A 21714-nucleotide genomic window follows, 5' to 3' on the forward strand; every position below is an offset into this window, starting at 1 on the left:
GGCAGAGGAACGCAAGAGCAGAGAACGCGGAAGCAGCGAGGACACCGCGGGCAGCAGGCAGCAAACGCACCAAATCACAATATGAGCACGGAACGCGAGCAAGACGCGGAGCAGCGAGCGCGCAGACATGAGCAATAGCAGGAATAGCAGTAATAGCAGTAATAGCAGGAATGGCAGTAATAGCAGGAATGGCAGCGGACGCCAGCGCAGAGAACGCGGAAGCAGCGAGCATGCAATGCACAACCAGCAGTAAAGGCAAGCGCGAACAATGACATGTTTTGACAGCTTAAATACATGCGCTCTAGTGAGCTGACCAATGCTATGACAGCTACAGTCAGCTGGTGCTGCGTCATGCGTGACTGATTAACCTCTGCTGACCCCCCCGGCCGTGACGTACGTGCCTCGGCTTAATTTGCGTCGGAGACTTCATTTATAAGAAGAAAAAAATTTATAAAATAAAAGACCCATATTCAATGACCATTGACCCATATTCACAACTGTGTGATTTATTTTAATTAAGGCATGCTTTGTTATTACTCATTTAGTTCAAACTAATTATTTGAACTGTAATTCAGATCACACAAGATGTTTTTGATGTTTGAGATGTGTTTATTCAACTTCGCAAGTCGCCAGGCACTTGGCTGCACGCATTGAAAAATAGATATTCAAAATACTCAAACAAATTAGCCTATTGAAGTAGACCTGTCAGATCTACTGTAAAAAAAACACAAAAAAACATGTTTAACCTTATAGATTAAATTGTTCTCAATTTAGACTGTTTTCTTTGCTTATAGACTAGTCCGACTATTTCCGAAATTCCGACAAATGAACTTTTGGCCTGGTAGGATTATTTAACCCCAAATAATTGCTTATAGAGATCATTTTTAATTATGTGTATTCGCTTTAGTTTGAGAATTTAATAGTTCATATTTTTGACACCGTCAGTCATGTTCTTAGTGAGAGGAAAGGGGTGACTATCGAATTATAGTCGGAGGCCCTAGCGAGGGCGGGGCCCGTTTCAGTTGAAACGGGTGAAACATAGCAAAGGCCGTCTATGGCATTAGCACTACATAAATGTGTCACAAAGCCTCTATATAACGTATGTCATGCTCGCTATGTCAGTATGACATAAGCCTGTGAATCCTGCATGCAGGTGTAGCATACGGTTATAGATGTTTTGTGACACATGTATGTAGCACTTACAAAGGTGTAATAAAGCCTTAATAAGCTGCACTTCATCTGACTCCGGAACTCCAGTGATTCTAATTAAAATCTTGGAGTAGAGAGCTCTCTTTGAGGAACTTCCCCTGTCTGTGACCCAGCTAGGATTACACAGTATCAGCTAATGAGCCCAGCTTAAGCTCATGCCAGCTTGTAAACAGGAAAAGGGAAGAAAAATGAATTATAATGGGACTCAAACTGTCGGAGTCGATTATCAAAGTAGAATAGTGGCCTAATTCATGTCGACTTAAGGCAAAGTGTTAATCATAATACTTATACGGTAGGCTATTAGGAAAAAGCAATAAAGACACTGATATGAATAAGAATCAATAATACATTTTTTATTGTGATATATATTTATATGTATATATATGTATATATATACATTATTTTACAGTATGATACAGTACTAGCAGGCGGTAAAGCTCCACATAGGATTGCAAGGCTCAGTGGAGGCCACTTTGGTGGGTAGGAGGCCGCGGTATTCACACTCTAGGTCAAGTACACACATCTTTGGCTTTGTGTGGGTGACATAACATGGACAACGACGAACGCACACTTTCAGAGCATCATAAATGATCATTATACAAATTCAACACCGTTTCGGTTGATTGAGGACTCTTAGCTAACACCTATGGCTACTGTACAGTTACACAAAAGGCTTTGAAGGCCTGTTAGAGGAAACAGTGTTGGTTTTTGCAGGTATGGAGGAGAGAACTGGACTGTGGTGGATGTTTGTGTTAAAGCAAAATGTCCGGTCTCTTTTTCTTCCTCCCTTCCCTTTTCTCATAATACAAAATCTCCTCTCGTCTAAAGACAGCCCTGCGTTATTACCTCAGAGGGATGGAGAGATGGAGAGAATACAGATGAAGGAGAGAGGAGAGACGGAGAGAGAGAAAGAGAGGGAGGGGGATTGAAAGGGAAGGAGGGAGAGAGAAGGGGGGGGGATACAGAGAGGGAGAGGGAGGGAGGAACGGAGAGAGAAAGAGACATGGACAGAGAGATGGATGAGGTAGGTCTGCAAGGTGAAGAGATGCTGTAATGATTAGATCACTGATACCCTCGAGTCTCCGCCTGGATCCCTGTACAGAAAATATAGAAACTCACGAGAGCGGAGGCTGTCGTTGTAAATCACACAGCCTGACTGGGTTATGAGTCACGGCGGAGTCCCAGGACGGCTCAACTCAACGGTTGTTATAATCATCTAATGGTCAATAGTAGACTACTTCTGAAATGGAGCTAGGGTCATTACAAATGTAGATACATGAGAAGATGGGTGAAATGGTTGTTTTCTGTCATAGAGGCTACTTCATTGAGTAGGAAAAGCAAGTTTCCTCATGCTGCTTCAGAGTAACAGATCGGACCGGAGGCTGACAAACATATTGAATCGCCCCCAACCCATCATCGTTGTCAGAACATGGTATCGATATTCATGAGTATCACTTCAGCAGAGGCGGAGGGGAGATATGCTCATACTGCTGCCATCTAGTGACCGATCAGGTGTACTGCAGGTAATATTCAGTAGCGTTAGAGGGGACACTTCACAATGCAATCTGTAAACACATTATAATACTTCACCACCAATGACATCCCAATATATATATAAAAAAATCTTTTATAGAATACAACTCTTGCACACAATTCACCAGATCAAGACATAATCCATATGGCTTGCACAAAATCACACATAACGTGACATTTTCAAGCTGCCTCTCTTTATATCTTTAAAACATTTCCATTGAGGAGTTCAATTGAGTATCGGGCAAAATAACATGTTATATGTTATGTTATATTCTCTTGCCAATTCAACACGTATTTCCCTTGAAGCACAAAAAGAATTGAAGATAGTTCCCAGTATTTCATAAACAGATTCACAATACATGTTTGACACAATAACCAGCTGCATCAATACACAGTCTATATAAAATAGCAGGGGATAGTATGGGATGTTGCCTGATATAAACTTCATCATACCACATAGTGTAGTTCATAATCATGTTATGTAATGTGTGTGTGTGTGTGTGTATGTGTGTTTGTTTGATTGTGTGTGTGTGTGTGTGTGTATAGACTACTTAACCTCTCACATCTCTTCACAGTTGGGCAGTTGGGACACACACTGTTTTCACACAGCAATCTCAATGCGATGTCTGCCTTTCCTCCTCCTCCACACACACACACACACGTTCCTGTCAGCTGGTGTGAACACAGATCATCATAACAATCATCCTTATTAACCCTGGAGAGTAGAAATGAATGAAATAAACTAGGTAGAGGTGTTTGATTCTAAACTCCCTTGCAAACCACCTGTCTGTTCGGACCACCTTTCTCAGACAGTGTATATAAATAATTCAGTCAAAGAAAAGTTCAGACATATGCCTATTGTTTTCCCCCCAAAATTGCCTTGGCAAGTTCTATGTTTGAACTAGGGGCCTGTGTGTTGCTGCAAACTTTGCCGGGGGATCTGGGTCACATCCCTTGCGCACATTGTCAGTTCTCTCCCGCCAGCCATGTTCTCGGGGGGAGAGAGCAGAGTCTAGACAGTCTCGACTGAGAACTACAACAAACTCTGCGTTATACCCCCCCCCCCATCTTTAACGCCGGAGGTCTGAAACCTATCGCCGCCAATCGCCGCCAATCGCCGCGCGGGACTGAGCAAGCGGTGTCAGTCAGCTCTCGGCTGGCACGCACACACATACACACACACACACACACACACACACACACACTGTCATGCGTTCTCTTGGCATCTATTAGACAGCGTTATCCATCTGGAGTGTGTTTTGGTGAGCGTTTAGCTGCAAAGTCTCTCATTATTCTCTCCCATGTGGGTAAATCCCCTCTCGTTAGTGGATTAACGAGGGCCCCGTCTGTGACGTCTACTGTCTCACTGGAGGTGGGTTTACTTGGGGTGGAAAGGATTGTGGAGGGTGGGGGGTTAGAGCGGCAGGAGGAAGGAAGGAGAGAAAGAGAAGAAGACATGGAGTGGGAGAAGAAGAGAGGATAAAAGGCGCTGGCGAAAGAAGGAAAGAAAGACAGAAAGAAAGGCGGCCGAGGAGTCAGAGAGCGGGGAGAGGGGCGTCATGGCGGGAGGAGAGCGCGTTCACCGGCTTCCCGCCCCGCCTCTTTCCCACCGCGCGCGCGGCGGTCCGGTGCCTCCGTTGGTGGCGTCGGGGGGAAGCGTTGCATTGTTTTTTTTTCCCTCTCCCTGACAGGACGGTGTCGGGTTACGCCCCCCCCCGGATCAGATAGACAAACGGTGAGAGGACAACGGCTCAGAGGCTGGCGAGATAAGAGTCTCCGTGGGGAGGAGGAGGAGGAGGAGGAGGGGGGTGGGCTAAACACAACATCGCCAGTAGCAAAGACAACACAAACACGAGGTTAGTTGAGGAGAGATGCAGATAGAGGAGGGAGGGGGAGGAGGGAGAGGGACATGAAAGCACAGCGATCAATTGCTGAGGCAGCACAGCGATGGTATCCAAACACCCTCTCTCTCTCTCTCTCTCTCTCTCTCTCTCTCTCTGTCTCTACCTCTCTGTCTCTCTCTCTCCATCTCTCTCTCTCTCTCTCTGTGGGAATCAGGGAGATGTTATGTGACAGTCTCTCCAGCTCCTGTTGTGTGTGTGTGTGTGTGTGATGATGTGGGGCATCAAGTCATCAATAACCAGCCAGGTAAGTGGAACGGACACACAGACCAAAACCCCGGGGTGAGGAACCCCCCCCCCCCACCTCTTCACAGACAGCCGGACGCTGCCAGACTCGGGGGGGCGGATGGAGGGGGGGAGGGGGAAGAATGTCTGGCGTTTGAATATTCACCAGTGACAGACCTGCGATGGCAGAGTTGGCAAAGGGATGAGAGACAGAGAGGGCCAGGGGGCTGACTGGGCCTGGGAGAGAGGGATGGAGGGAGGGAGGGAGGGAGAGAGGGATGGAGGGAGGGAGGGAGAGAGGGATGGAGGGAGGGAGGGAGGCTTCTGGCAAGCAGCTGGTCTGTCGGGTGGGAGGAGCGGAGAGAGACAGTCCTAGAGCCTGTCATAGTCTGAGGCCTCGCACCTGCAGCCCCACGCTCCCGAAGGTGCCTCTGGGACAGCGTGGGAGCCAGGTACCCCGGGAAGGGGGGTGGGGGGTGGTGGGCCGCAGCCGGACAACCGTCAGAGCACAGTCGTTGTTGTCGTTGCTGTCATTTATTTTGTGCGCGTCAGAGCCGTGCCTCCAGTCCGGTCCGGTTCCAACGCCCCGGTTCCAACTCTGTTCATCTGTTGTTTTTTTATTTTCCCCCGGTCGTTTGTTCCGGGGCTCACTCCTCGCCTTCCTCCACGTAGGTCGACGGGAACCAGCCCACCTGAGGGGGGAGAATGTGTGTCTTATTACGCATGCTTTCATCAGGTAGGCACCCTAAGCCTGGTACATACTAAGTGGACAGCATGAGCCAAATGCAGTTGGACAGTGTAACAGTATTTTCTAGAGGGACGACTAAACTGGTGTCAGTCAGAAAGTTCCAGCTTGAAAACGTTTCCCTTTATTGTAAAAAAAAAAAAACATAAAATAAAGGGGGAAAAAAACGCAGAATCAGTGGGTAGTTTTAAGAAGCAGTTAAAAACACACTTGTTTCGTGAGCACTTTGTTTTGTAATGTGTGTTTTTGCCTTTTTAATGTTTTTATATTGATATGTTCTGTTTTTCTCTTTCTAACTAATTTTATTTCTATTTCCGTTCATGTTGTACAACACCTTGCAACTGGTTTTGAAAGGCGCTTTATAAATCAAGTTTATTTACTGTAAAGGGACTGTAGAGTGAACAGATGGTGAACAGAACTGAAACAGCTTGAAGGGTAACTCTGAGTTATGTGAAGACATTATCATTCAGTTGTGCTCGGTCACTGACTGTCCCTCTCAATGACAGAATAGTCTTTTTTTGGAGGAAGAGGCCCTATTCCATCAACCACAACATCACAATAGCGTTTTATCTCTCACAATAGCGTTAATATGTCTCATCTGTCCTTGTGCTAAAAGCACTTAGTGCTCGCTCTCTCTCTCTCACACAAACACACACACATACACACACTGACACACACTAATCTGTGTTGATAGCAGATGTGCGTCATCATCGATAACGTCACTGCAGACGACAGTCTATTACTGTATGAGCTGCTCTTGGACTTTTGAAAAGAAGTCATCATACCAGAGGAGTATGAGGAGGATTCTATTCAAGTGTAAGTTTGATTTTGGTAAGATCAATTTGGACAGCCTGAAGCATTCGAATCGTTTCTGACCCAAACTGCGCATGGCCGTTCATTCCAAATGTCACTATTGAACCATGGACGACAGTTGTTTCAAAGAGGGGCGTGTTAGGATGCCTTGTTTAAAACCCTGATTGTGATTGGAGCAGGAGATTGACCTGGCGTCTGCCGGGGCCCCGCCCACTCAACTCACCCTGCCGTTGACCTCGCCCCTCCACCAGCCATTGGCTCCCGACTTGGTGTAGATCTTGACCACGTCCCCCTCCTGGAGGGAGAGCTCACGGGTGTCCCTGGAGCTGAAGTCGTAGCGCGCTATAGCCACGCCCATCACCTTAGGAGCGAACACTGGATAACAGAGAGAGAGAGAGAGAGAGAGAGATTATTCATCAAACTAGTGCAAAGTAGGCCTAAAAAATGACAGAGGCACACACATACACACATAAACATACACATACACACAAAAACACACACACACACAAAAACACACACATGCACACAAAAACATACACATGCACACGCACAGACCCCTTGCAAGGACGGGATGGATGTTATCGTCACTTTCACCCCTTAAACGGGGTGCAGTGGAAGTGTGTGTGTGTGTGTGTGTGTGTGTGTGTATGTATGTGTGCGTCTTCTGTCTTAACCCACCCCTCGTTTAAATCAGCGACTCTTGTGGTCAGAGCCCCCTCCCCCGACCCAGATGAAGTGCTTGTTCTGATTGTGTCATCAGCGTAATCCACGCACATCAGGCTGGATTGATTATATCGGTCGTCTGAGGGGAGCATATTCCCTCACTTCAGCTCTGTTTTGTAGACACTGAAGTGTTAAGGTCACCTTAACCTTAACCTTAAAGGTGTCTGCACAACTCCTAACCAACGCCAACCGACACCCAGCATTCTAAAGTTGGCAATTGTTGTTAGAATGTTGGACGTTTAAAATTCATCCCTCCAACTGACGCCAGCAGTCACCAACAAACATGGCACACCAATCCAACGGTGTACCTTTACAGTGTATTTGTATTGTACTGTGTGGGGCTGGAGGTGTGTAACCGAGTTGAATTGGTTAAACTCCTCAGCATAAATACCGTGCCGTTAAATCGCTACGTGCTAACTAGGAGCTAGCAGTGAGAGAGGATTCTGTCAAACAGGGTGAAGTCTGTGCAGGAAGGGCCCTTGTTGCTGATTGGATCTCAGCATGTGGGATCCAGGGGTGGCCCACAAGGGAGGAGCAGCTCCAGTGTGTGTATGTGTGTATGTGTGTGTGTTTGTGTGTGTGTGTGTGTGCGTGCGTGCGTGCGTGTGTGTGTGTGTGTGTGTGTGGGCACACGTGTGCATGCGTGTGTCTGGCTGTTTGTTTGTGTGTTTGTGTGTGTGTGTTTGTGTGTGTGTGTGTGTGTGTGTGCGTATGTGTGCGTGTGTGCGCGCGAGTGTGTGTTCCAAACACACTCCACCTCTGTGTTGCTGCTGGTTTGAAGAGCCTGGCTTGTGCAGACAAGGCAGCGTGTGTGTTTGTGAGCAGCCGTCATGACCACAGACAGATCCAAACAGGAAGAGGCAGACATGGAGGAGGAGCCAGATACAGGACTGTGTAAATGCCAGCTCTTTCATGAAAACGTTGGCGTTGCTGTGAACAGAAGCTTGGCAGTCCTGACAGCAGGGCTGGTTCATGGGCTGTCTGTCAGGGTCACTGAGACGTGATAGGATCCAAAGTCAGGGTCAACCTTTATTTTGACTGGCTTGGCATGCGAAAACACATACAGTACTGTACTCATGCATACACATAACCAAACAGCAACACACACACACACACACACACACACGTGACTCGCACATACATAGAAAACAAACCCATATGTATCCCTACAACCACCGCATCCACACACACACACACACACACACACACACACACACACACACACACACACACACACACACACACACACACACACACACAGCTGTAGGTAGGGAGAGGGTGATATGGCAGGCTGGGGTTGGGAGATGAACAAGCAGCGATAAGGCTTTTCTGGAACACGGGCCAAAGGCCAGCCAACAATGAAAGAAGGAGGAGGAGGAGGAGGAGGAGGGAAAGAGGAGGAGGAGGAGGTGGAGGAGAAGAAGGGGGAGGCGGAGGAGAGCGAGAAGAATAAAAAGAAAAAAAGCTGTACCTGACCAGAAGGGAGTGGAGGAGGGGGGTACAAAGCTGTAGCCGGCAGCAGTTACAAAAGACCGACCACAGAGCCGGGGGGCTGGGCAGCGCGGGGGGGGGGGGGGGGGGGGGGGTAACAAAGAAAACAAAAAAAGCAAGTGTTTAAAATCCCAACTCAAAGAGGTTTGACTTGCAAAAGAATGACAGAGCTGAGGAACCCAGCGGAGGCCGAACCCTAGGACGTATTTAATGGGATGGCGTGTGTGTGTGTGCGTGCAAGTGTGTGTGCTTTTTATGGCTGGACATGCCCCCCCCACCCCCCATGCACCCGGTAACCCGCTGGGCTGGCCCCTACAGCCGTCTGATTGGCTGTTTGACTGACAGGCACAAAGCAGCGTGAATCAGGCTCACAATTATGTTTACCTTCCACCACATCACACACACACACACAGGCACACACATGCACACACTGCTACTGTACATGAGCAGCAAATAGTATTAGAACAGAGAATAGCATGAGAACTTTGGCTGTGTTCTCTTTAGGTATTGATCTTGAGGCTTGTCTGTGGTATTTCTCAAGGTGATTTGTTCCAGATAAGCGGCTTCTGACTAAACTAAAGCTAGGCCTAAATTCTCTTGTGCTGGCATTTCAAACGTACACAGCAGCAGAGAGAAACTCTCTCTTTGACTTTCACTCATTCACGCATGTGCGCACACACGCACACACACACACACACACACACACACCAACACACACACACACACACAAAACCTCAGAGGCCTGCTCGCCTTCTGCCTGGTTCCACACTCTCTGCCTTCCAGACATCTGTCCAAAGCTACGTGGGGCGGGGGCACCAGACCACATATTCATTTATATTCAGGAAGCCACACTGCCTCTCTGGCAGCCTCGATTCCTCCACTAACCCTCAGTCCTTCCTCAACACGCCTCCTCCTTCCTCAACACACCTCCTAAGCCCTCAGTCCTTCCTTAACACGCCTCCTCCTTCCTCAACACACCTCTTAAGCCCTCAGTCCTTCCTCAATACGCCTCCTCCTTCCTCAACACACCTCCTAAGCCCTCAGTCCTTCCTTAACACGTCTCTTCAACCTTCAGTCCTTCCTCAACACGTCTCCTCCTTCCTCAACACGTCTCCTCCTTCCTCAACACGCCCCTAAACCCTCAGTCCTTCCTCAACACGTCTCCTCCTTCCTCAACACGTCTCCTAAACCCTCAGTCCTTCCTCAACACGTCTCCTCCTTCCTCAACACGTCCCCTAAACCCTCAGTCCTTCCTCAACACGTTTCCTCCTTCCTCAACAAGTCCCCTAAACCCTCAGTCCTTCCTCAACACGTCTCCTCCTTCCTCAACACACCTCCTAAGCCCTCAGTCCTTCCTCAACACGTCACTGTCACGCAAACCTCCTCTCTTTCTCTGTCTGCCTCCATTTTGGAATGTGAATAAGCTCAGGGTGTGGACCTGCTATCAGAGCACCTGTAGCTCCTGAGGTTTTCACAGGAATACCAGTAGGGGAGCTGAGGCGCGCGCGCACACACACACACACACACACACACACACACACACACACACACACACACACACACACACACACACACACACACACACACACACACACACACAAACCCCTTAGACTAAAGCGTAAGGTAAACTTAAGCTAGTTGGCTAATATGGAGAGTCTCAATTCACTCACACAAATGAACACACACACACATACACTCAATTAAAGTGTTTTTGATCAGTGGAAAATCATTATCAGCCCAGTTTGGGCATATGCACACGGTCCAACACAAAGGATAAAAGGATAAACACTCATTGGCATTTTAGCCACGTACAGTACTGAGGAGAGACAACATGAAAAAGAAACAAGATTTATAGTCTCTCCCTCGGTTTTGTTTTGTTTATTTATGTAACCGGGGAGATGGGTTTGAGTGACAGGCCCGAAGAAGAAAAAAGGCGCGAGAGTGCCGCCTCTGAACATCTGCCCACGCCGCCACCTTCAGCAGGCCCGGGGGATCGCTCCGGAGCGGGAACTTTTCCACTTGGCACTACAAAGAAATCTGGTCGCGCCGCTGTTTGAGACACGCGCCATGGGTACGCCGGAGACATCTAACCCTCTCCGTTGCGATCTCCCCCCCGCCGTCCGACTGAGATCGTCACATTACAGCAATTACTAAGAGTTTTTTACTGGTTATAACCTCATTTTAATACTGTTGCCTCTACATTACCTACATTAGCATGCGGCCATTTGCGAGAAGATTGTCTGTTTCTGTGTAGATTATTCTATGGATTTCTGCTCATCCTTTTTTTGAAAGGATGAAACAATATTTCCCTCGTTGCTAGTCATCCTCACCAGTAGCGTCTTTTTGCTAGCTTCCAAAACGAATGCTGGGCTAGGCAAGAGATATTTAGGACAGGAAGCGATGGTACTCATGGGAAAGGCAGTCATCTTGCTGGAAAAACTCTACCACTTTTGTCCACAGGTGCCACTAAAATCAACACAAACTGGAAAACTCCTCGTAGCTGCTTTAAGCAGGTTACTCTACACAACTGTTGTGTTTTGCTCTCCACTATAAGCCTACTACTATATTGCAAGCTCCAAATCACAGGTGTCTTTTCATAATCATTAGGTGTGATCACAGAATTTCACTCTTCTTGGCGGACAATACTCTCTTCTATTTCCAGGTGTGTGTGTGTGTGTGTGTGCGTGTGTGTGCGTGCGTGTGTCAATGTGTCTGAGTGGGTGGGTGTGTCTCTGTGTGCTTGTCTCACTGTGTTTGTCTGTGAGTGTGTGTGTGTGTGTGTGTGTGTGTGTGTGTGTGTGTGTGTGTGTGTGTGTGTGTGTGTCGCACAAAAAGACACACTCAGTGTTTGGATTCACTGAAAAAACTCAGAGCTCTTTCTCCAAGAGCCCGTCAACCAGTAACAACCTCATTCTGGGCCTTGTTGCTGTGATACTGTAGTCCTGGGAACTGTCCAGCAACAGGAAAGACAGGAATTGTAATTCAGTGAGAAGAAGCATGTAACATGTGATGTTGTGTTCCTTTCAGAGAGCAGGGGAGGGGAGGGGAGGGGAGGGGAGGGGAGGGGAGGGGAGGGGAGGGGAGAAGAGAGGAGAGCTGAGGAGAGGAGAGCAGAGGAGGGGAGAGGAGAGATGAGAGGAGAGGAGAAGAGAAGAGAAGAGAAGAGAGAGGAAGAGAGGAGAGCAGGGTAGTGTTATTGGACCTACTGTTAGAGCAGAGCAGAGGGTAGTAGTGTTATTGGAACTACTGTTAGATCAGAGCAGAGCAGATCAGAGGGTAGCAGTGTTATTGGACCTACTGTTTGCTCCATGCCGGTTGGTGCGTTGCATGGCGGTGTTCTCCGATTCTTTGTATGGGAACTGCAGCGTGGTGTCCAGACTTCTGAAGCCTTCCCTCAAGGAATGATGTTTGTAGTACTCTATCAGCTCCTGCAAACACACACACACACACAAACACACACATACACACACACACACACAGGTAGGCACACACATACACACACACACACACACACACACACAAACAAACACACACACACACACACACACACAGGCACATCAAGACACATGAAACATACATCAGATCTTGAATACTGTAAAAATCCATTCACTATAAATCACAGAGACTGTAAATACGGTCCTGGATTATTGTGTGCAGAACAACCTACTGTATAGCCTATTCCAGCACATTTTCCGATATAATTCCCAAGCCCAATGAATTGTAACCCATTACTTATCAAAGCTATTTTTAACACACAGCTTAAATAATACCTGGGGATTCAACTACTCATTAAAACTACATGAGATCACTTTTTTATAGTGAAATATTCAGGGTTTTCTGCTACTAGTTTATGAATTGGCCTTAGCAGGACCCAAAAATAATTTTCTTGTCCACATGACAAGACCACATGAGACCCTGTGAATGTATTATTTCATTTTAGAATTTCAGTGTACTGGCTTGTACACTGTACTGCTAGTGTACTGCTAGTGTACTGCTAGTTTTTATCACAACCAGAGCGGCCGCCAAAGAGTCGAGTTATCTCATGCAGCTTTAAGGAATTATTTATTTAGTTGACATAAGTGGCGATAAAACACAAAAAAGCTTAAAGGAAGGCCCACCGTTATGCTCCTGAACTTCCTGTTCTCGGCGATGTGGAAGCAGCCGTCCCTGGTGAGGATCTTGATGTGCTTGACGTCGTTGTTGTACCTGTGGGGGGAGGGGGTAAGTGATGAGAGTAATTTGGGGGTGCCCAGTCGGACCTTTTGCCTATAACTAAAGGTGTTCCTCAGGGGTCAATTTTAGGTCCTGTGCTATTTACCATTTACATCAATGATATTGTATCCTCGGTTAGTGGTTGTCAATTTCATCTTTATGCTGATGATACCATTCTGTATTGTGTTGCTGACTCTGCGGAATTAGCTATTGAAAAATTGCAACTTTCTTTTAATGCTGTTCAAGATGCTCTTGTGTCTCTCAAGTTAGTTCTTAACAAGAACAAAACCAAATATATGTTGTTCTCTAGGGCAAGAGATCTTGACCATAATAGTCTCCGCATAACTGCTGCAAATGGATCCTTTATCGAGAGAGTTTCAGAATATAAATATCTGGGCATTTGGCTCGATGATAAATTAACATTCAAATTTCATATTGATAATCTTGTGACCAAACTACGGCAGAAAATTGGCTTCTTATATAGGAACAGAACTAGCTTTCCAATGCTTTGTAGAAAGAGGATTATCGAAGCAGTCTTTTTATCTGTCCTGGACTATGGTGATGTAGTCTATAGACATGCCTCTGCTTCTACTCTCAGATCTTTAGACACTGTCTACCACTCAGCTCTTAGATTCATTACAGGAGATAGCTATAACACGCATCATTGCTCCCTGTATGAAAAGGTTGGCTGGCCGTCCCTTTCTATGAGACGTGAGAAACATTGGTTTTTATTTATTTTTAAAGCTCTTATTGTTAAGCAACCACCTTATATTACTTTTATGCTGGATTGGAACTCTGGGTCTTATCTAACCCGTTCCAGTGAGGTGCTCCTGCTCAAGGTTCCCAGAGCTCGTTCCAACCTAGGAATGACTGCTTTTACTGTCAGTGCTCCAAACTCCTGGAATGCCCTCCAAAGCACTTTTAAAATGGCTACCCTCCCTTCGTTTGGTCATTTTAGAACTATGGTTTCTGAATTTTGCACATCTTACTGTAATTGTTTTTAGCTGTATTTCTTGTTCTGTTCTTATTTATTTTAACTTATTTTACTCTATTTTCATGTTGTGCTTTTAGTGTTATTATTGCCTTACCTCTGTTTTATTCATGTTTATCTTTGTACTATTTTATCTCTTTTACTCGTCGTCACTGTAAATGAGGGCAACCTCAGTGTCCTTCGAGTTTAAATAAAGGTTATTGATTGATTGATTGAATTTCCCCCCCAATCACTGGGCATCGATGGACCCTCCCCCCCGGGGGGAGGAGGAGGGGCTCAGCCCGATGGTTCAGGTGGGGGCCGTCCCAGACAGACAGCTACCGGACGTCAGACCAGACAGCCAATGGCGCGCGCCCCTGGAGTACGGGTCCTATACGGGTGATTTACATGACTTGATCTCTATCAGTGTTGGGCAAGCTACTTAATAAACCTAATCAAGTAAAGTTACTGATAACTTTCTTTGAATATGTTATTAGATTACTTTACTGATTACTCTCTGAAAAGTAATGGGATTACTAATTACTTTACTTTTGAGTTACTTTCTAAAAACCAGATCATTCCTTACCCGAATCATAGAAGTGCTGATCTAGGATCAGTTTTGCATCTTAAATCATAATAGACACTAGAAAATCATCTTATACCAGCACTCTTGGCACATCTTGACCCTGATGACATCAACAGTCAGTTCAGCCACGACTGCAGAGACCGCAGGCACATATCAACCAATGAAACAACAATGAAAGGGAGCAGCCACGGGCATAAGTAACTCAAAGTAATCCCACTTTGATTAGGTCAGTAACTGTAATCTGATTACTGAAAATTCAAATGTAATCCTTTACATTACAAGTTACTGGAGAAGGTAATCTGCAGTAATCTGTAATCTGATTACAGTAATCCATTACTTTGTAATCAGTTACTCTCAGCACTGATTTCTTTTAACCCCTCCCTTCCCCTTGTCCATTTCAACACTTTCAACACTAAACATAATTACTTCTTCTTTCACTGTGGGGGGTCATTTGTCATTCCCAGAGCAGCCCGGTCTGAGGGGAGCCCTGAGGACGGGGTGTTTACTGTGGTTTTTATTCACCGCCATCTCCCCCGCAAATATGTAAAGTTCCATTTCTTCGCCGGGGGTCTCCTCTTTGTGAGGGTTTTAATAACCTTGAAGGCTGTGCTGTGTGACTCTCGACGGGGCCTTTTTCAAAAGAGCTCCTTCCTCCACGCACGCTCAAGCAATTAAGACCCGGGCTCTTGGTGGAACTTGAAGGGGCTGAGAGAAAGCCGGCCGGCAGTGAAAAGAGAAAAGGAAATGATGAATTAAACGGAGCTGAAGGGAACTTAAAGGCAACCCACCCCCCCCTCCGGGGCTGGAGTGTCGCAGTCCAAACTTTGGTGCGGAGACTTCGTATGTTCACGGCCTGTTCCGGCCCGTCTCCAGCCGTTGGCACGGTGCTGCCTGAGGTCTGTCCGGCGCATGCAAACAGAGTGCCAGCGACGCCCGTGTTCTCGTAGGACGGCGCGTTCTGGAACGAGGACCTTCCTGACCGGCGCGTCGGTTCAGCGGCACGCTGACCCATAGGCGTAGTTTTAGGTATGGACGCTATGGACATGTCCATACCAAAGCCACAGAAACACGAATTGTCCCTACCAAAAATAATACAGAGTGAAAACTGGAGTTTTTAATTACCATTCACAACTTGCAAAAGCAAAACGGTTGGGAATTAAGGTCTGGTTGACAGCTGCGTTCAGCAAGCTATCCAGTCAACAAGGTACAGTAGCCTAGTCTGGGGCCTGTCTCGTTCGCTGTTGTTTCGCTGGTCTAGAGCGGAAGCGCGATGACGCATCACATAATCATCCAGTCTGGACCAGAAGAAGAACAGTTGTTGTAATGTTTTTACTGTAGGCTGCACATGGTGAAGTATCGAGTAGATAACATTCACGATGGCATCACCAGACATAACACCGACGAAAATTGTAAAAGAAGATGCGAGGAGAACTACCGGTTCAGGAAAAATAAAGCTTGGATGTTGGAGGCGGGCTCTACAGGCTCGAGCCGGATGATGGAGAGACTGGTGACACGAGGCTAACAGTAGCCTACTTCCCCCCCCTCCCTCCCTCGCCTTTGTGACCCAGCGAATGCCTGCCTCGGCAACAGCGGGAATTTTGATTAGGCAGCAAGTAAGATTGAAGTTATTGAACAATAGGGAATAAAATATGTTGACCGACAATTATTTTTCTGTGCAGAGTTGTATCAATGATAATAGTTTAGTTTGCGTCCTACTAAATGCCTATGTAAAATGTAATGTTAGTGCTAGCTGGTGGTGCAGCTAGTCAGAGCTAGCTACTGTAGCTATTACGTTAGGTCTCGTAACGTTTGCTGAGGCAGAGATAAGGTGCTGTAATGTTGTCATAACAGTTGTCTTTAGCTAGTAATAAATCAGTTTTGGACCAAAACTGATTTATTACTAGCTAAAGACAACCATTGCAAACTCCTAGGTTTGAGCAATTTATTTAGCTAGGTTCAGTTGCCCACTGACTTGCATAGTAGGCTAAACAAACGAGACGTCTGGTTTGTTTATGCAATTCAGTTCAATAGTCCAAGTCCAGCGTAATTATGTTCATATTTCATATGCTACACAGAATAGGCTGTAGGCTCCATGGAAAAGAGTGCTTCATGTCTGCAAGTAGTTTGATATTGTCAATCATTTCCCTTTTATGGTAGATGGTGAGTGGAGGGCAAAATGCCACCAGAAAAAAAGAAGACAAAAATGGACATTAGAATTTTTTTTGGTCAAAGCAGCAGAAAGGCAGGATCAGGAGAGGCAGGAGATGCATCAGGGTTACAGGTGAGATTATAGTCTGACTCAACAGATGTAGGTTTTGTGGATAAACCTTGTCCATCAGTGGCCACTGAAATGAATCTGATTCGGCCACCACCCAGATTCAATCCAGACTACGTGAAACAACAACAACCCAGTGTGTCCCTACCAAAGCTCAAATCAAACCTACGCCCTTGCGCTGACCCAGATCCGTTTAACTTGTGACTGTCACTATCGTAAAGAAAAAAGTTGCCTCATCTTACGCACACACACACGCACACACACACACACACACACACACACACAGCCACTACCATTTGTCACAGTATGCAGAGGTATTTGTGTAACACAGGACCGTGACTGGACGTACTTGATGCTGATGGCGTACTCGGTGAACTCCCGGCTGCGGTGCCGGACCAGGTAGGTGCTGTTCCCCCGGTTGATGAGCTCTGCTTCGGCCTGCAGCCTCTCCATGGGCCCGGCAAACCTGGAGGGGGGTTACCAGGGTCACGGTGAGAGACCGGCCGCAGCTGGAGCCCTAGCAAACCCTCAGTAAGGAAGTAGGTCAACAAGAAGAAGAACAAGTCCTATTGGCTCCCCACCTGACAGTGTATAGCCTGGGACATAATCTGTTGTGTTTATGCAGTGTTCTGTCAGTCTTGCTGATATTTAATTGAATTGAAACCTTTTCATAGTTGTATGGAGCGTTACTGTGCATTGTACAGTATGCATAATTCGTTATATTCAATTCAATAAATCGTTATTGTCCCCGGAGGGCAGTTCAGCTGCAGCATAAAACAAACATAAACACTAGCAATCCGCACAAAAAACACATAACACTACACACAGACATAAACACTACCAGCCCCACACAAAGAAAACATAACACTATACACAAACAAGTAAGCATGTAAACAAAGTCCTAGAGTGAAAGAAAGTGCAAGTGATAGTGTACCCAAGTCTATCCCTAACAGTGGCCTATAATTACTGGTTAATGGCAGCAATTGCCTTGGCTATAAAGGAGCGTTGGGCTCTAGAGTTGCTGAGCCCATTGACCCTGTACCTCCGCCCAGAGCGCAGTAGTCCTGGCACCTGCTATATGCATTATATGCATTTATATAATAGGGTTGACATTGCATTAATAATAATAATAATAATAATAATACACATTTATAATAAAGTTTACACAAAACTGCATTTTCAGTTGGAATGAAACTAGACCCAGGCACGCGTGAACATACCATGGTTGGGAAGAGTAATCGACAGGTTTGGGGACCTTTGGATGACAGGAAGAAACACATGAGACGCTGTTCCCCTCACCACGGAACCTGAACGCCATCGATGTCAGTAAAACATTCACCTTCCTTCAGGATAAAATCTGTCTCTTGTCCTCTCTCTCTCTCTCTTAACCCTAAACCCCCTACTGAAAGCTGTAAATGTTTAAAACCATGGTTGGCTCTTGTCTTTCACAGGTGCTTATGGTTCTTATGACCCCCCACTGTAAAAGAGGATAATGTACTTGTTATCTTTATGATGGCATAAGCACCATGATACCAGTCAATCATTTATGTTTATGTTCAACTGAATATACGCTGTCGGCACCTGGGTAGCCTGTGAATCGCTGTATTGCTCTATATGAAATCACAGTAGAAGACGTACCTGAAGTACTGATACTAGTGTGTCTGTGTGAGTGTGTGTGTGCGTGTGTGTGTGTGTGAGTGAGTGTGTGTTTGTGTACTGTATGTGTGCATGTGTTTCCCAACGTTTTTCTTAGCATCCGGTTGAAAAGAGTGAGATTACACAGCCGAGTGCCGTATCCAATGGTGTTCGATCTAAACCCCGCCCCCTCCCCACGCCCCCTTAAAAAACAAAACAAAAAAAACACCCTCACGCTTTCTCACCATCTGTGAGCACGAGCTGCTTCAGCAAACGGCCACTTTAAGAGCCACTCTAGAAGGAGAAGAGGGGAATGTAGTGTAAATACATGGCTGCTTACACACGGGTACGGCATCACGGCGTCGCTGGGAAAGAAGCCAACCTCCTTCGTCGTCAGGATTTTGCCCTGGAAGCACAAGAGAGCGAGAGAGAGAGAACGAGAGATATAATTGCGTTAAGTTCGTCTGAGCGACTCCCATCTCCATAATTCAAGAGCAATTAGCTCGCGACGCGGAGCAGTACAGATTTACAGCCCCCAGTTAATTATTGTTGAAGTAATCAGCGGTGGAGGAGGGGGGGCCGGAGGAGACGCAGGAACCTCCCCCCCCCCCCCCCCCTCCCCCCCCCGCGCGCGCTACAGCCTCTCCACATGCTCCGTGGCCGGGACACAAATCAGGGGATTTTCTACACTCGTTCCTTTCGCTCTTGAATGACAATGTAAACACGTTAACGAGCTCTCTCAAGATAAGGGAGGGTTGTTTGTGTGCGTGATGACAAAACCGGTTTACTGTCAATTTAATTAGGGTTGGATATAATGAGTCGACAAAACCACGAATACAACTACGAAACAGCGACAGTGACAACAGCAGCAAGAAAAAAAACTGTGTGTGTGCGCATTTTCAGTTTAAATGCAGTACGTCGAGGTGTTTGGTAAAGCGTTTTTGTGGATATGGTGCTGGTGTGAACAGTAGTGTAATTCTTCTTCATGTCATATTCCCTTTCAGAACAGCCGCGCCCAGGCCTCTCGGGTGGGTCAGATTGAGTTAAGCCTTCTTTAGGCGCCCTCATCAGACATCTCATCAGTGCTCTTTGGAAGCCTTTGGAAAACTCTCCTGTTCATGTCTATGGCGAGCGTGTGACAGTAGCCATGTTTCCATCCACACGTTTTATGCGAATTAAGTTATATCGAATTAAAAATGCGTTATGGAAACAGTAAAATTCGATTAAAAATCATGAAAATCGACAAAATGTTTGTACTGTCGATCTCATCGGATTTTCTCTTGTTCGATAAAAGTCTTTTGTGATAAATGCTTTATCCGATTTAAAGCTCTAGATGGAAACGCACGTTCACCGGCTTTATTCGCATTCATATTTTTAGCGTTCCTCACACAATTCGATTGACAAGTGGATGGAAACATAGCTAGTTATTAAGGAACTAACCCCTGCTGGAGCAAACAGATGGTAGCTAAAGGGTAAAAAAAAAAAAACATGGCTATTGATTGTATTCGCCTGGCACCCAGAGTGGGAGTTGGGGGGTCTGCTTGTTACCACGGTGATGGATACCAAGTGTTCCATGATGGCGTTCCACTGTCATCATCAGGCCACGGGAGCTGAAGCCACGTTAGGAGGAGAAATAGAATGATTCCCTTTTGCCAAACATGAAATGGAAAATAAAATACATATAAATTGCCTAGGGACTATACGGTTGAAAATTAGCCGGCTGGCTGAATCCGAAAACGTTCATCAACGTGCACTGTCCCGGAAAAAAACAAAAAAAGTTAAACTTGGTATTTGCATGAAGTGAAATTAGCATGCTTGCCATGTGCACACACACTCAAGGCATAACAAACGACTAAGCTTCCCAAGGGACTCGGTCTGAACTCGAGCTTGAACAAACACACACACACACACACACACGTGCCAGACAGAGAAAGAGCAGGGAATGAAGAGAGAAGACGGAGGAGAAAAGGGAGGGTAAAGGGATGGGGGGAGAGAAAGAGAGGGAGGGAGAGAGAGAGAGAAAGAGAGAGAGAATGAAAGAGAGAAACTGCCCTGCAGTCTTCTACCAAGGTCAATAGAAGGCCAGAAGGTGTCTGCATGGGCATGGGTCTCTTTTACCTAAACACACACACAAACAGACACACACACAAACACACACACACACGTTGCCTAGGTAAGCTCTACACAAAGAGGGAGATGCCCCGTGGTCACAGCTGGTGCGCTCCTGGTGGTATGTCACCGCTATGGCTGTCAACTGAGGTCACAAATTATATTTGACTTTCTCTCTAAAATATTTTCCAAAAATCGAATATATTTGATTATTGGTATTATATAATTTTGCATAGAAAATGATGCATACAATGGAACTGCCAGTACCAGTTCGAACCACAAGAGGGCGCATATTATGAAGAGCAAGTACCAACGGAGCTTTGGGGGTGTGACAGTGTGGGGTGACAGTGTATGGTGACAGTGTGGGGGGTGACAGTGTGTGATGACATTGTGTGGTGACAGTGTGGGGTGACAGTGTGTGGTGAAGGTGTGTGGTGAAGGTGTGTGGTGACAGTGTGAAGGTGTGTCTTCACCACGTCAACCAGGCCGACACCACGGTGCCCAAAACAAGGATGTCAGGAAGAAAATTATGTCAGTAAGGAAACTGTACTGGAGGATAGAAAGATGGAGAGAGAGAGATGGAGAGAGAGAGAGAGAGAGAGATGAATAGAGATCAAGCGAGAGAAAGATAGAGACAGAAAGGGAGAAAGAGAGAGAGAGAGAGGGAGAGAGAGAGAAAGAAAGAGAGAGGCTAGGATCTCATTGCGTGCGAGAGAGAGAGAGAGAGAGAGAGAGAGAGAGGGAGACAGAGGGAGCACTCACCTGCCACCAGGAGCTGTGCAGGTCAGCACGGATCAGCTCGATGATGTCATCGACCTGGATGTTGAGGGCGGGGCCTCCGACGGGACTGGGAATCCCAAAATAGTTCCTGGTCACCAACATCTTAGGTAAACCTGCAAAGACCCACACAACTAAAGGTTTAGCAATCTGTGTGTGTGTGCATGTGTGTGCATGTGTGTGTGTGTGTGTGTGTGTGTGTGTGTGAGTGTGTGTGTGTGTGTGTGTGTGTGTTCATGTGTCTGTGTGTGTGTGCGTGTGCGTCATCCCAGTTAAATGAAAGGCCTATAATCACGAAGGCCTAATGACCTGCAATCAAACACAATAGTTTATACAAAGCATGTGCCCTAAATCCACTTATCATATTGGTATCTACCGCCTCTATACCTAGCATACACGTTCACTCACACACACACACACACACACACACACGCACACACACACACACACACACAGGTTGGATAGAAAGAGGGAGAGGAGGGAGAAAGAAAAAAAAGCTAATTTGAGAGG

General features: G+C 46.4%; 1 protein-coding gene across 1 annotated transcript in view; it reads right to left on the reverse strand.

Moving 5' to 3' along the window:
- Window positions 1–1654: 1654 nt before the first annotated feature.
- The window catches only part of vav3 (vav guanine nucleotide exchange factor 3), a gene marked incomplete at its 5' end in the record, with an annotated part of 74642 nt that continues 54582 nt past the window's right edge, over window positions 1655–21714 (reverse strand). The window contains 9 exon segments of the mRNA XM_084443244.1: window positions 1655–5560; window positions 6650–6801; window positions 8621–8701; window positions 11939–12068; window positions 12759–12846; window positions 17033–17149; window positions 17904–17938; window positions 18659–18724; window positions 21190–21320. Coding sequence (XP_084299370.1) covers window positions 5516–5560; window positions 6650–6801; window positions 8621–8701; window positions 11939–12068; window positions 12759–12846; window positions 17033–17149; window positions 17904–17938; window positions 18659–18724; window positions 21190–21320 — 845 coding nt within the window. The 3' untranslated portion in view covers window positions 1655–5515.

Source organism: Borostomias antarcticus, assembly GCF_949987555.1.
Source record: "Borostomias antarcticus genome assembly, chromosome: 9".
In the NCBI taxonomy this organism is placed as follows: domain Eukaryota; kingdom Metazoa; phylum Chordata; class Actinopteri; order Stomiiformes; family Stomiidae; genus Borostomias; species Borostomias antarcticus.